General features: G+C 43.5%; 1 protein-coding gene across 4 annotated transcripts in view; it reads left to right on the plus strand.

The window, feature by feature from the left end:
- Positions 1 to 6,696: 6,696 nt before the first annotated feature.
- AGAP1 (ArfGAP with GTPase domain, ankyrin repeat and PH domain 1) overlaps positions 6,697 to 17,129 on the plus strand; it is a 307,085-nt gene continuing 296,652 nt past the window's right edge. For 3 of the 4 annotated variants that reach the window (XM_075283915.1, XM_075283917.1, XM_075283918.1), the window contains exon 1: positions 6,904 to 8,060. In XM_075283915.1, the coding sequence (XP_075140016.1) occupies positions 7,898 to 8,060 (163 nt within the window). In that variant the 5' untranslated portion in view covers positions 6,904 to 7,897. Of the gene's footprint in view, positions 8,061 to 17,129 lie in introns of all 4 variants that reach the window. The other variant, XM_075283916.1, reaches the window with a different exon arrangement.

The following is a 17,129-nucleotide window of genomic DNA, read 5'->3' on the forward strand; positions in this document are numbered from 1 at the left end:
TCTCTTCCTCTTTCTCACTCGAATGCAAAGAGAACGTATATTTCATCTCATGCATGAGGCCTCTATCAGATCCTGATACCAGGAAGACAGTTTTAAAATCCTACCAAGGTGGTATCAGGTCCCCACAAAACTATATGCTTGTCCCGCAGGTCTATCCAACGTGCTGGAGATACGGACTGGAGGAAGACAACATGCTCCACGTCTTCTGGTCCTGTCCTCTCCCCGTTCTAGTATGGTGGTAAGTGGATCATTTTGCAAATTATTGAGACATCTCTTGATTTGGCCCCTGCAATTCTGGAAGCGAGAAGAACCTCCTCCTCTCTCCCTCTGAATCCTAATGGTCATGGAGATTATGCACATGGAAAATTTCACCTTCTTGCATGACACAGGAAGTCTTTAAAGAGGACCTTTCATGGTTTGGGCACAGGAAGTTCTATATACTGCTGGAAAGCCGACAGTGCACTGAATTCAGCGCACTGTCGAACTGTCTGTGCCCCAGACCATGAAAGGTACTCTTTAAGAAAACCTGTTTTTTTACAGGTTGGAATTCCAATGTTATGGAGAGTATCAGACACTTCTGGGCTATGAGTCCGCTCCCCGGGCTTCAACCACAAAACTCTGTGTTCTGAGTCTAGCGCTCTAATGAATGCATGTGTCCTCCTTCTGTATCTTTATCTGGCCACATATAGTGAAATTGTATCCCTATTATTGGGGACCTGGCACGTAAGGACATCCGGGCCTCTACCAAAGCCCACACAAATGGAACTTTATTCTATTTCTTTCTGTACCCCCCCCCCCCTTTTATCTCTCTCTGCTCTTCTTCCTTCTCTCCTCTACTCCCTCTCTATCTCTCTCCTTGATCACATTCATCTTGCCCTTGCTGACTGTTGCCGTCTTCAGATATTTTTCCCATTGCTCGCTTCTGCTCCACGTTGTTTGTATTGTTGTATTCATGATATGTTTTGGTTTGTGTTACTTTTTATTTGTGAAAATTAATAAAACTTTTGAATTGATAAAAGTTAAAAGGAAACTAATAAAAAGTAGGGAAATAATAAAAGCAGAAAAAATAGGTGCACATTAGGAATCCACACAGTTGCTCCACATTCTGCCACCAGGTGGCGCCATTATCGCCACTAATAATTTGTATTGGCTGACGTCATCGCCGCAAACTTGCCTCGGTTCCCGCTCTATACAGCGGGGTCAAAAGGTTTCGTTGGTATCTCCACCGTGAGTGGCCGCTAGGGGGAAACCTTTTATTGTTTGTGTAATACCTAACCCCACGGCTGTATACCGAGTCTCGGTGTCCGTGTTATTTGGCATTTACAATAATATACCTCACAGACTCCAGCCCAGCGGCTTTTTAGCGGTACCGCCAAGCGATTCTGGGATTTGTAGTCATTTATTAGTCAGACATATTGGCGGCTGAACGTGCAGAACTACAATCCCCAGAATTCTAAGCGTAGCGAGCGCTGCGTCACGTGTTGCGATCACGTGGATTTTGAGACAACCAATAAGATCCTGTAGAAGAAAATAGAAAAAAGAGGGCGGGGCGAGGAGTTAATAATCCATTGCTGCAGGGTAATGCGCTGTCTGGGCTAGGTGTGAATGAGCGCTGAGCTGCGGGGGACACAAATCACTGCTGAATGAATGAATGGCGTGCGTGGGCCGGCCCCACAGTATAGACACGCTCACACTTCCTTCCCGCTGTCTGCAAGGAGAACGCGAGTTTATTTCATACATTATGTGATTCATGACTCCAGTACTTGAGGCAAAGATAGAACAGGAGGCTGCAGGCGCTGGAGGAAAGTTACCTGGGGCGAGGCGGGGATTATTCAATGGTGGGAACACTTCTCAGGTTATAGGGCTCACCCATCTGACACGGTGTGAGGTAAATAAAGTGTCATGGCTATACCAATATATATACTGCTATATATATACAAATGTGCTGCCATCTATACAGCCATTCCACCATATATACAGCTATACCAACATATACACAGCCATGCTGCTATATGTACAGCTATACCGTCATATACACACGTACTACCATATATATAGCCATTCTGTTATATATACAGCCATTCCACCATATATATACAGCTATACCAACATACACACAGCCATGCTGCTATATATACAGCTATACCGCCATGTACACACACGTGCCACCATATATATATATATATATATATAGCCATTCTGCTATATATACAGCTATACCGCCATATACACACACGTGCCACCATATATATAGCCATTCTGCTATATATACAGCTATACCGCCATATACACACACGTGCCACCATATATGTAGCCATTCTGCTATATGTACAGCTATACCGCCATCTATTCAGCTAGAACTAGGCAGTGTGGCTACTCTGGTAATGACACACTTTGTACAACTAAAGCAATAAAGTGAATATCGTGTTGTTTCTGTGGCAACTTGGGAACACATTGGAGCTAATTTATTAAGAAACCTGCGCCTTTTTTGGCGTAAATTGTGTCTTTTTGTTGCCCTGCACTTTATTCATGAAGCATTTGCAGTGTTTGTCAGGAAAAGGGGCAATTGCACAACTTTAAGAAAAAAGGGAGCAAAATAAAGATATCTTAGAAAGGCGCCTCACATGTACACAACATTGAGGCTAGGTCCCCGCATGGCGAAAACTGTAGCATTTTACAGTCCCTGCAAAGTAGATGGAATCCTATCCACACAATGCAGAAAAATATGCACAACAGAAATGCTGTGATTTCCAAAACCGGTTTTCCTGCAGGAAACCTCTGTGGATCTTCTGTGAAAAGCACTGTGGGAAAAATCATGTCTTGGTTTTTCCCACAGCGGTTTTCGCTGCGGCCTGCTGTGTGGGGGCCATAGCCTTAAAGGAAATACAGTACTGGGGCAGGAGGACAGGGAAGGTGAAACGTAACTTACTCTTCGATCCCCAGCGCTCCAGTGTCCCCCACTGCTGTCTGTTCAGGGCTCCCAGGGGGCTTGTTCTGGTGGAAGTCGTCATTACACATGACTGCTGAGGTCAATATGTGACCTCGGTGGTCAGAGGAAAGGACCCAGGCTATCACATACCTCACCAGTGATGTCACTTATTGGCCTTAGCTTTCACATACGGCGAGGACTTCCACTGGAACAAGCCCCCAAGAGCTGCTGGGCTGGACAGCGGTGGGGCACACCATAGCACTGGGGACTGAAGATTATGTTGTTTTTTCCTATACAACCCCTTTAAGGAGGTGCATCATAAATGGACTCCACAGTAAAATTAGTTTAAAAAAAGGCGCACCTGAGAAATATATGTCCATAAATTGGGCAGATGATAAGTAATCCCAATTTACTTTTAATATTTGATATGATAGCAGTGCTACATTGGTTCCCTGCCCATTACTGACCTCACTGTGGTGGCCTGATGAAGACGCCAGTCCGGTGTTGAAATGCGTTGCCTCATTTTATGTCCATTGGAACCAATACATTTCTCTGCTTGTACGTTATCAACTCATCGATTGATTTTCCCCCAGTAGCAAAAGGTTATGGAAACCTTTTCTGCCTTGTGAACATTCTCCTCGGCTAGCCGTGATGGGATGCCAATGTAGCATCTGCCTTCAGTATTCTGTTCGGGGAGTTGGATTGGGGCAGCACTTTTCTCTCCACATGATTCGTTTGGACACCGCGCAGAAAACACACGAACCCCATTATAGTCTATGGGGTCCGTGTGGTATCTTTGCTGATCGCTTTTTAATGCGTTCAGTATTCCGTTCGGGGGGTCCCCAAGTGGGCTCCTTGATCAGAATACCATATATATTTGCCGGTTTACCTGAATAAACTAAAGTTTTGAGGGATTCCTGAAAATGGGTGTCTCAGGGATGAAGGCGGATGTAGGTATTGCATCGCTGCCCCATAGACTTGAGTGGACTGCAATACCTACACCCACCGCTACAGTTTGTATGGCGAGGAGCAGTGCGGCTCTCTAAAAGTAAGCCACATCCGGAGTGTCATGCTGTCTCAGTACACCCAGGACCCCCACAGATCAAATATTGACGGCCTACCCTGTACATTGTATAGCGGCTATGATTGGTTTTGCAACTCAGCCCCATTTCATTGAATGAGACTGAGTTGCTCACAGGCCGTGTGACTAATGAGTTTGATGTCACATGGACTGTGAAGCAGAAGCAGTGTGGCTTCATAAAATTGATCAGTGGGGGTTGGGGGTTTTAGGACATGAATCTTAAAAGGCTAAAACCCCTTTAAGGCCAATAAGGCCCCACATTGTGGAAAAGCCACAGAAAAAAATCCATTGTGTTTTACAGTAACAGCAAAATCTCATCCACATATTACAGGAGAATCTACGTTTTTAAAAACGCATGTTTTTTTTTTTTTTTTTAAATCGCAGCATGTTATTTCTAGCTGCAGAATTGCATGTGTTATCCCTATAGATTTAATAGAAGAAAAAAAATGGGAAAATGCAGCAAACATTTGGTAAAATATGCTGCAGAAAAAAAAATGCATTGCATTTTATTCCACAGCACTTGCACTGAATGTTTGCTGTGTCTGTCAGTAGGAGCAGCTGTAGTTTGACATGGTGACATCCATTGCCATGACGGCCACCTCCTACAATATGCCTTGGAACGTATGGCTGAATTGCTAACTGGGTGTCACCAGTCTTCTTGTCAAGGGGGTGTGGCACTACACAGTCTGACACAGTGTGAGCAACACCCACCCCCAATTCATGACACCCAGTTAGCAATTTATTCACAAACTTGTAGTGGGAATAACAGAAAAACAGCACAACACAGATGATCCAGAATTGTTATATTATTGCTAAATATACAATTATTCACATGACCTAAATGATGACAGATCTCATATACAGTAACTTTCTAAGCGTATATGGACAGTATTTGGGGGAGAAGCTGCAAATCCTAGGTGCTGATTCTAATCCATTCTACCTGCTCTGCTTACAGTGTCAGCCTACTGGATACCGTACCCTTAGGGCTCCTATTCACACAGGTTTATCAGTGAGATGAGGTAAGGATCAGTCACTCATTGTTTATGGTAATTGTCCTCACTTTTAGAAAACTTCCTGCCTTAACTAGCTCTTCTAGGCACATTACCTACATCTTATTAAGTGTCTGAATGCTGAGTGTTCCACCACTAGGACCCCTGCTGTTCACTGCAACAAGGGTCCCATGTTGCCATTTTGAAGTGATGGTCACACATGCCTGCTACCCCTCAGGTGCTCAGCTACCTTTGGGTAAGTTCAGACGGGTTTTTTGGACCAGATTTTGACGCGGAATCCACAACAAAATTCAGCTTAAAAAACGCCATTCAATGGGTTCCTTTTAGAAGCGATATGCCCTTTCTTCAGGCGGATTCCGCAGCTGATGTCGCCTCGCGCACTCCCTCCCGACTAGGCCCATTCATTTGTGACCCCCTCCCATACCTCTGCAGACTCTCTGTGACAAGTGCTGTGGGAAAAAATGTGATGCGTTGCTGCCACTACGGAAAAAAAGAAGCGAGATGTTCATTCTTCAGGCCAAGTCGCCTCGCGATTCTTCCTGAAGAAACTCTCTCCTCCAGACTAGGCCCATTCATTGAGCCTAATCCGGAGCAGAGTGCGCGGCTGGATGCTGGTGCAGTGCGTCGACTTTCAGTTGCGGCTACACAGTTTTCGGACCGGAACCTGAGGCGGCCTCCGCCTCAGGTTCCAATCCAAAAAACCCTGTGTGAACTTACCCTAAAATAGGGTAAGTTCACACAGGGTATTTTGGACTGGATTATGACGCAGAATCCGCCTAAAAAAACTGCCTCCCATTGACTTCAGTGGGAGCTGTTCACTTCCTTTTTCTGCAAGCGGTTTTTTCCCACTTGCAGAAAAAAGAAGCGAGCTGCTCTATCTTACCGTGGATTGCGCGGCACGACACTTCCTCCTGACTAGGCCCATTCATTTGGGTCTAATCCGGAGCAGAATGCCGCGACTAGCCGCTGGAGGCGTTTTTGGACAGGATCCTGAGGCGGACGCGGCATCAAAATCTGGTCCAAGAAACCCCGTGTGAACTTACCCATAGTTGGCAAATCTCCCAAGTGCCTCCACAGGGCTGTGCTCTATGAAGGATCTGTATGTAGCGCAGAGATCTTCAAACTCCATCTTGCAGTCCTGAATGTCTTAACAGGGCCCTATAAAAGTCTTGTGGTCTATGAAATGGGGGCATTCCTGTGTTAAACAAAAAGAAAACCCTGCACACTCTCACCCCCCATGACCTTTATAGCAGTTGGTAATTGAGGTATATTCACACTGTTCTGTGATTTGGATACATTGGATGTGTAAAGAACAATGCACTTACTGTATAAACACCATTCAGTTATATGAAATTTCTGTCACATGTGAACGTATCCTTATGGTTGTGTGACTAGGTCCCATATATTAGGGGTCCTGAGGGTCCCACCACCACCTATTGATATGCTATACAAGTAGTGACCAGGAGCCCATTAGAGGCAGCTCTTGTATACTTAGGGTGCATTCATACACCGAGTAGGGCTTGTGTACAGGCTGGTATACAGGGCTGGTATATACCTTGTAGCCCCTCAGTACTCCCATGCCAGAGAGCACAAGCTGAAGAGACTGCTCCAGTGTCAGAGTGCTGCAGGAGACCCTCCGAGTGTGATGCAGGAGAGTGGGGGAGGAGACAGGAAGGAGAGGCTGAGAGGAGGAGGAGGAGAAGAGAAGGGAAGAGACTCACGGAGGAAGAGAGGAAAACACAGCAGGATCGGGACACCGTCTTGCAGGGAATAGAAAGAGACAGCCGGGAAAACGGTACTGGGGGCTCCAGCACTCACCGGAGACCGTCAGTACACCGGGCGGCGGCAGGACTCTGCTTACTAACAGCATTGGAGCAAGCTCAAGGATCGAGACTGCTGCCCCTGCCTATCCCAGTACACTCTGCCTGCCATCTGATCACCCCTATATACTCTGCCTGCCATCTGATCACCCCTATATACTCTGCCTCTTACCAGATCACCCCTGTATACCCTGCCCTCCATCAGATCACCCCTATACACCCTATGTTCCATTAGATCACCTCCTCTATACCCAACCTCCAGATCACCCCTGTACATCAAACCTCACAGTCCCCCTTCCTGCCCTGCTGTGGTTACCCCGGTGCAGCCTGTGCCCCCTCCAGTCCCCCTTCTTTGGTGCACAGTGCTCTTCAGCAGATGACCCCTCTCCACTCAGCTTGCCCTCCCTATTGCCTTTCATCTGGTTACCTCCCCAATACATATTCATTTCTTTTCCCTGCATTCACCATACCATCCACAAGATAGGTCCCCTACTGAACAGCCTCCTCTCATTCATATTCTCTCCATTCTCTCCTTTTTGCCCCCCTTCCCTCTATACTGTCATTTTGCAGTGCCAGTTCAGATATCCTGAGCCCATCTTCTCCACTGCCTCTGCCAGGTAATTGTTATCCATGTGCCCACTGATAGATCTTCTAAGAGATGTGTCAGTAGCTTTACATGTTGTATTATAATAATTAGATGCCTGTCATATTGCAGCCATGCCCCTCATATGACCTTACCGTAATGTATATGTAGCATGTGTGCTGTAAATGTGCCAATGTTATACATTAGCTGTCACGTCCATTGACAGGGCTTGACTAATGCAAACACATTCAAGATTTCCACATCTCCATTTCCAATTCTTTTCTGATTTCTCTGCCAGTATATGATATTAAGCATTGTTACTGGATGCTTTTCTAATTCTATTTACTGGTCCTTTCTCACCTCTGTCCCCCATCGCTGCACCCTGACATTCTGCATCCTGTTTTATATCTACCCTACATATATTACATTGCACCCCCAGGCTGGATATGTGAGGCCCTCCCCAGCCTTGGAAAGATGAACTACCAGCAGCAGCTGGCCAACTCGGCGGCCATTCGGGCTGAAATTCAGCGTTTTGAATCTGTGCACCCCAATATCTACTCAATATATGAACTCTTGGAGCGACTTGATGAACCTGCACTGCAGAACCAAATCCGAGAGCATGTTATAGCCATAGAAGGTAAGTGTGCTTTATGTGGTCACCTGGCATGTTGTTACTACCTTACTGCAATGTGTTGGCTTTTTACCTTTTGGAGAAAAAAATCTGAGATCCTACTGGTATTGTTTAATATATATATATATATATATATATATATATATATATATATATATAGTTTCTACACCTATGTAATGTTATATATATATTTATATATATATATGTCAGAATTTACACGTTCACTACTAGCAGCATCACTATGCAATACTGTGCAATATGTTTTCCGGCATGTGGTTATACTTACCTGGTCAGGTGACCCGTTCTCTCTGGAGAAATCAATATTTGTATGAAGTATCATTGAGTGTATATTGCTACAGGCGGTTTACTTTATGCTTTTAGTCTGCAGGAATAATATTCATCTTTTCTATATTATATGGATAGTGCTGGTGTCTTGGCAGACGGGTAGGGATATGCTTGTGTCCCCTGGGTTTTCTCAAGACATCCCTGTTAGCTCATTGTTAAAAGAACAATTCCATAAAAAGTATTAACTGTGAACAATGCTTTGTATGCATCAGTGGGAGCAGAGGAATGCGGACTGCTGTAAATATTTGCCGTAAACTCCCATTATTCTGTGCATGCTCTTGAATATATTAGGAGTATATGTGATTTTCCATTTAGCATTCTACATACATTTTGCATTTTGTCTAATGTCTGACAGTATTATGTTTTTTATGGTTAAAGTGTCCTTACAGGCATAATTTCCCTACCCAATCTGATATTGTACAACTGTGCACGGGTTCTGAGTATTAGAAGTCGCGCACAATACACTGTGGGCATTATATGGTTTCCTCAGCAACTGTACCACCCAGTGTCTGGTTATGTCTCTCCATGTCCATTGATGCAGGAGAGTATGCATCGAGGTATACTTCAGTGGGAAAAGGCCTCATGATTTAGAGGAAGGAATGATCAGATTGCATTTCGGTGCTCAATCTGTCTGTCTCAGGGAAAGAAAACATGGTCACAGTGGCTTACCTTTTGACTCCCCATTAGATCACAAGCATCCTCAGCCGAAAAGAGCATGCATGTGTATGGGGAGGTTGAGAGAAGTAGTTGTCGGCCAAGCAAGTGTACAAGTGACAGATGTTAAAGGTATATGAGTACCCTCAGGGAGTGCTCACATGTTTATGACATGCCAGGGTATCCCCGAACACTTATGTGAAAACACTAACGTGTTACTAGCTGTCCCTGGATGAGCGGTTTTGCAGGTTATCAAGTGGCCTGTAATAAGGTAACACAACCTATCTGTGCAGATTGATTCAGGTGACCCTAACCTATCTAAGGCCCGGATCACATTTGCACATGGGTTGCCATTCGTGGAGCCTGCTTGCGGACCCCTGAACGGAAACCTAATCTGCAAAAAAAAAGCAGTTACTGTAGGAATCCGCGGAAGGGTTTTCATGGACACCTTGCAAAAAATGCAGCGTTTTACAGTCAAAGCAAATTGGGTGGGATTCTGGCAAATATCATCCCTACTTTGCGGTAAAATCAGCGCAGCGGACATGCTGCAGTTTCCAAAACCGTTGCGGTGTTTCAAATTGCAGCATGTCAATTATACCTACGGAAATGCTGGCGGTTTCCTTATAGATATAATTGAAGTAGAAAGTCTGCAGAGGGAACATATGTGAACTTTCAGTGCAAAGCGCTGAGGGAATAAACGTGATGCGCTGCTGGCGACGTTTTTTCCCACAGCACCTTTTTGCTGCGGGACTCTACAGGGGGCCTTAGCCTAAATCAAGCTTAAAATACACACAAAAATAAGATCACGCATGTTTTCTGTGTATTTTTTCAGCCCTTCCATTGACTTCAATGGGAAAATTGGCTAAACAAACTGCCTGTATTTTAAGTACACTGCGTAAAGTGACACATCCTCTAAACAATGAAGTGTATTTTCAGTGAAGTCAGTGGGAGGCATTTTGCAGGTGTATTTGGGTGAGTAGAACAGTTCAAAATAATCTTCTTTTCTTTCTCTTGTGAACTAAGGCCTAGACAGTTTAGCAGTGTTATCAAAAAACCGTATCATATAGACAAGCTGCACCAGTGATGACGTGGTTTGTTTTCTCCTCTGCTTCCATATGATCATGATTTCTTCTGTATATATATTAAAAAAAAGAAATGGAGAGCGTTTCTGCAGTTTACAGAAAATTTCACCTGTAGTTTAGAAACAGATACATTACCCATATGGTATCCATACAGCGGTTTCATATGGATCCTGTTCACATGGCATATGGCACTTTTTCCCCCCGCTCTTTTATATAGCAGCACATCAAGGTATGGAAACTGTTAAAAGCAGGGCTAGTGTTGAGTCATCTGAAAATAGTTTTATAGTCTAATTTTCTTATGGGAAAAGTTAAACGTCGTATCCTGATTTTCTGTAAAAACCACTAGCCACAGAATTTGCCCCCTCCTTGCTTCATGATTAAGCCTAGACTCACTTGACCATGTTAGAAAACGTTTTCATAGCCATTTTGCACCCGAGAGGTGCCCAGTTTTTTGGATCCCTTTTATATTTAAGTGTTTTGAGGGATTTGTGAAACTGGAAAGAAATAGAACATGACTTCTTTTTTGATGGTCAACCACCGGCCACATTTGTGCAGCCACCTGCAATGAGTGCAACGTAGCAATCCCTTTTCAACATTGTCATTGTGAGTTGTTGTTTTTCTGTACGGTGATGGAGATCACCACCTGTTGTCACAGCCCCAGCTTGTCTGTGAGCCGATCTGTCCGACGCTGTGAGGTGAAGAAAGGTTATTAGCTACAACACTTATGTCTATTAGTAAATGAATTGATGATTAGATCAGGTAGCTTAGGCCTGAGATTCCTCATCCTGATAGTAAACCATGTTGCAGGTTTAGTTACATATGCCATCCAAACACCTGACAGCCATTCTGTGCACCCATTGCCTCATGTGACACTTAATTCGTTATCACGACCGCATACGTCGGCGCTGTCATGGTTTCTATACAGACATCAGAGGAAGAACACCTGGTATCTGCACAGTAAATCTGAGCCTTGCTTGTGGTGTGAAAGGAGTCATCTTTTCACAGGTGAGACATGTCATCCGCTAGCCCAAGGCCTATACAAGATACAAGGCCTAGCCCAAGGCCTATACAAGATAGTACATCTGTATAACAAAAATGTGACCAGAAAAAAAGCTTATGTGTGATTCATAAAATATTTGTTTGCTGTCTAAGATTCCTGGTTTATGGTATTTTATATAGTAGATAATGGTCCTGGATGGTCCATGTGAGTAGCGGAAAGAGCAATTGTGCAAGAGCGTTTCCTTCTCTAGTGGTCCCAAAGTGCCCATGTATTTAGATGGTTGGCCATTATTTCAGTGACTTCATGTAATTCTAATTCCCCCTCTAGCTTAGTCTTCTGTCTGCCATAATAGTCGATCTCCAGGGATCGGAGAAGCGAATCTACCATGTCACTCACTTAAGCGTGGTCTTCTTTTGTAAAATGGAAACTTCTCAGCAATTTTATTCTGTACCCTGTAGGTAAAATACCCAAAAATAGGGGGCCACATGGTGGCTCAGTGGTTAGCACTGCAGCCTTGCAGCGCTGGAGTCCTGGTGTTCAAATCCCGCCAAGGGCAGAAAAACCATCTGCAAGGAGTTTGTATGTTCTTCCCGTGTTTGCATGGATTTCCATCCCATATTCCAAAGACATACTGATAGGGAAAAATGTACATTGGGAGCTCTGTGTGGGGCTCACAATCTACATTTAAAAAAAAATAATAAATAAACGTAAGGGCTCGTTCACATGGGGCAAGAGGGAACAGATTTTGGCGCTGAATCCACATCAGAATCCGAACACTCACAATAGAGGTCTATTCAGACCGATAGCTTCCTTTCTTCAGGCGGATTTCGCGGCTGATTCAGCCGTGGCGTCCGTCTCGCGGTAGCACCCTGTGAACTAGGCCCATTCATGTGTGCCTACTTCGGAGGGGGAAGCTGCGACTGTCGGAGCCACGGCAGGCGCATTTTGGTCCTATTCTGATGTGGCTTCCCGCATCAAAATCAGGACCAAAATACACCATTCTGTGCCCCGTGTGAACTAGCCCTAAAGCTGTAAATCAAAAGGACCCACTTCTATCATACATCTGGAATCTAATGTAGTTTGAACAGGACCTATAGGTGTTAGTACTACTCCAGCTGTGTCTGCTCAAAAACACTAGTTGGATATTATTGTTCTTGGCTTTTGGGCTGTCAGCAGAATGTAGAAAATGAGATTAGGAGGCAGTTTTCTCTTTTTGAGTCAGCAGTTTTATGACAGCGTATATCTCCGAATGTACTAGAAGTCATACAAGTTTATCAAGTGGCCGTCTCTGAGGGCACACGGGCTCTTTCATGCGATCTGTTGTTTACTTCTAATGGATGTTGCTGCATAGAATGATTTGATCAGCTGTTGCAGAAACCATGGCCTGCCCCCTTTAGTGTCATATACGTCCTGTCACCCTCTATGGCAGCACCTGTTTGACAAAATGGCTATTTCCTACTAAAGATGTATAAGTCACATGAGAGTACAGCCGCTCACTGTCAGCTCTGTTAGGATCCATGACACACAAGACGTCTGCAGTAGCGTTTTGACAGCTGTTGATAAAGTGCAGCTTTGTGTTGAGCTGGAAAAGTTTGAAGAGTTTGCTGAGCGGACAATCCCTTCTCATATTGAGGGTCTTGTTCTGAAGAGGTAACTGTGGGCGAGTCCTTTAATCTGTTTTCTGCAAACTGTGGCCTACAGCGGCCAAAGAGAATGATGGGGCACACATGGATATTGATGGGTACTTGTGTCATCCACGGTTTTAAATAGGCAAGATGTGGTCATTCCTCTGTCTGTGGAGTATGCCCTAATAATGCATACAGCAAGGGGTACAATGTAAGCCATACTTTACTAGTCAATCCCATTCTTTTTTCTTAATTGAGATCCCATTATAGATCCTTTTGTGGTTACTATATACGGAAGAGGTCAGCTATTTCTCTCAACAAACATGCACACTCGCCTTGCCTGAGTTTACATGTATAGATCAAGTGGGCATGAGAAGGAGGTGCCCATACTCCTTGCTTGTATCTGTGTCCGTGTGTTTTCAGTGGGGAAAGAAAGGGTAAGCTGCTCACAGACACCTTTGGCTGCATCTTATCTTCTGGGATTGGACTGGACTGAAAAATATCCATCATGTCCGATCATTCCTTGGCTCAACGGCATGTGTCCTCTATAGATATATAAGTATTGATGAAATTTGCAGACTCCCCTGATTTTTCTTAGATGTGTCTTAAAAGGATTATTTTGGTAATTTTCATCTAGGTAGGGAATGACTGATTGATTGGGGTCTGACCAATCACAAGAATGGAGGATGCCCTCTCTGGATGGAACGCCAGACTTTGTGCTGCTCCATTCTATGGACCTGGAGATTATCAAGCCCTGTACTCAGGGGCCATGCATGGGTACAAGGGACCCTTGTGTTGTCAGCTGTCTGACTCCCATCAGTCTAGTAGTTATTCCCTACCTAGGGGACCTTTCAAAATTTGTGAATAAATTAAACCCTTTACGTCTCTGTCAAGACAGTCTCACCCCCCCCCCCCCCAGCCTAAAAATAATTCTGATATTCTGACAACTTTTATCATACATCCTTAGACATTGATTCCTATATTTTCAATCTGTATGGTTTTTTTTTTTCCTTTGTAAGGATGGTACTATAATGGGTTAAGACTTGCATCTCCATTGTTAGGCCTATAGCATGGCGGTGTACAAGTGCCGAGGTGTATGTGTTATATATATAGAAGGCACATGTACTTCCTGTTTCATTCTCTGCACTAGTATTGTGTTATAAAACATTGTGCTTTAGGCTATATGGTTTCAGAGAATCATAAAAACGTTGACACTTGCCCCTCCTGCTTGTGCTTTTTGTCCATAAATAATGTAGGGTAATGACCTTGTTGAAATTTCCTTGATGTCGCGAAGTATAATCCTCCTGCTTCCATTTGTTTCTATTAAGTTCTTAGACAAGTTTTTTTTTTTTTTTTTAAGGAATATTTTAACTATATACATTTATGCATCCAAATGGGACTGAACTATATGTACCGTAGTTATCTAACCTGGCTGAATTGTAACAGTATGGATTGGATGATATTGTATCTATGTATAACATTGATCTAGTTGGAATACGATCACTTTCACAATGCCTGTTTGTTACTGTATGCCATTGGAGAAATAACAGGCTGCCTGTATGTTACAGCTACCTTAGTTTCATGGTTACAAACCCTAGGAATGACTAGGCACGTGTACATAAACATTAGATAGCTGATATCTATACAGCCCAGTTATATCTCCTGCCTCCCCTCCCCTATGCATGTCTGCATGTGTTTTCAATGGAGAAAAGTTAATATTAGACCCCTTGGCTTCCCTAGCAGTGGCTTGGCTTTTGCAGGAGTAAAGGATGAAGCCCACCATGTCATGATATCCGCTGGTGACCCTCACGCACATTAGATGGACAGGTAAAGGTGTAAGAGCACTTCAAGACAAGGACCCCAGCCATTTCTAGTCACACTGAATACTAAATGGGACGAAGCCGTATGGGAGGTTAAATGGAAGTCAAATATGTGACTAAATGATATGGCTCCTTACCCTGGTGGTTACTGCCAGTGAAATGGTTTTGACCCTGCTGCCAAGTTTCAGTAATACTTTGACACCCCTGATGTCTCATGTGCAGCTGTCAGTGACTGGGGCCAAAGAGCTCGGGCTCTAGCGTCAGAGTCGGGGCAGATTTTGGTAATTTATTGTATAATTTAGAGTTATAGTTCGTTACATATTTAATTTCATAGGAATGTAATGATTTGGTTATCATGAATTAGAGATTTTTTTACTGCTCCTGTGTGATCATGGCTCTTAGCCGTTGGGCTGCTGAAAAATAAAGGAGCCTGTGCTTTGGCCTACCAACTTCTCAGTCCTGATTTATAGGACCGTTCTGTTTTTCACGTCAAAGATTTGTACAGGAATAGAAAACATGGCTACTTTCTTCTCAAGAAGTGACATAATGTCTGATGGTCACGTGGCAAAGTTACTCCTTAGTCCCAGTGAAATAATGAGCCCAAGCTGCAGCATGGCCATGTGACCAATGGACTTGCCACTTCCTGAGAAGAATAAGAAATCAGCCATGTTTTCTAGTCCTGCCCAACCCCTTTAAGTCTGGTTCAGATACAGTGGTCGCGATTTTCACCGTGTGCATTGCCAAAGGTCAAATCTGCTGTGGCCTTCTCCTTTAACCAACGCCATCATATCCTATTGCTTCTGTTTGGCCCCTCCATGATAAATGTGTCTCTCAGGTAGGTGATATAACTAGTCCCGCTAGAGGTAGAACAGGTTCTGCTAAGTTCACAGGCCTTTGTCCACAAAAGTGAAATTTCATGCACCATTAATGGCGTTGTCCGTGCAGAAAGCAGATAATGTAGTTAGACCAATAACTGCAGATCTGGGAGCAGATGGTGCGATGAATAGATGTCTGACTCAGCATTTCCCTTTAAGAAAATCAACGCATTTATAAACATATTATTGGATCCAGTGTGAGATTAAAGGGATGATGATCTAAAATCTGCAGCAATGTGGCAGTCTGTGCACCAATATTGGTTTGGAGGTTTTTGTATATACGGCCACTATCCAGTTACAAGGTTATTGTAGATTCTGTATAGTACGGAGGAGAAAACCTACACGGCCAATGGGTAATTACAGAAGATCTAGGCGTCTCACTTATACTGTAAGGTGGTGATTATAAGATATTTGGGGATTTGTAGTGAGGTGAGCAAGGTGTTCCAGATCTGAATAATCAGTGTTTATGGCCTTTGGTTAACAGGTTATTTGTAAAAAAAATAAAAAAATTTGTATTTACATTTTTTTTTCTATAAAGAAAGTTTGCCGTATTAATTTTGCTTATTCATAGTATTTGCAGGAGCCCGGTGATATGTATATAGCACTTACAGATTACGTATAACCAGAGGTTGTATACATAAGGGAGGAGATGCTTACTTACTAAACATCATACGGTTCAGTAACAAGACGGAAGTATTAACTCCCTCGCTTTACATAATATTATATGGATTACACAATGACAATGGGATTACAACCTGTATTAGAAATAATAAAGCGTATTTTAAAATTGGTCACATGGAGGTCAGTAAAGATGTAAAATAATGTCTAATAGTGTGTAAATGTAATTCTCACTTTACTACCTGTCTTTTCAATAGATGAATATTTAGCGTCTTTCTAGCACATGGAAATTGATATTATTATTATTATAATGAGCCCGGTAGTAGATCTTCACGAAAGCACATAAGATTGGATTGTCATATATTTTCAGCAGGCTTGCCAGTGATCTGTTCAGGCTCCAGGCTCCTTCCTTTTGTGGAATTTGGAACAGGGTCATAGTTTCCTACTCTCCAGTCCCCTTCTCTGCTCTCAGCTGTATAAAACGTAGTGTTGGAGGAGTATGATGTATAATATCTGGCAAGTGAGTACGACACTGAAGACAACCATGCTTCAAGGCCCTTGTAAACATGGCAGTCGCTTGTGCAGTGAACTAGATTCTGCCACCTGTGTGCCATGTTTGCACTAAACATACCATGAAGTTAGTCATATTACTGGTATATAGGCTGTATGTTATAAACAAGTGTATCATTGCTTGGCTTTAATCTGTGTCATTATGGCATGTGACCTACATGCCATAATGCTTTTTACATCTGTTGCTATAGAACTACAATTCTATGCACAATAACTTGAATGTGACAAAGTTGCAATATCCTGCACTGCTGCTACAACAGACTGATGAAAGAGACCGTGGCCTCTCTATTGTTTGCATCAGGCTGACTATTTGGTAGAAGAAGGGGAGAATATTGTAACTTCATCCCTATCAAGTGCTCAGTCGGACTCTGAATGATCTGGTATTGAAGGCCTATGTTAAAGCGTACCCAACACTCATTCAGAAGCATTGCTAGGATCATACAGGATATTCAGGCCCGCTTCACATCTGAGTTTGGTATTCCGTTC

This window comes from Leptodactylus fuscus, chromosome 8 (genome assembly GCF_031893055.1).
Source record: "Leptodactylus fuscus isolate aLepFus1 chromosome 8, aLepFus1.hap2, whole genome shotgun sequence".
NCBI classification, from domain to species: domain Eukaryota; kingdom Metazoa; phylum Chordata; class Amphibia; order Anura; family Leptodactylidae; genus Leptodactylus; species Leptodactylus fuscus.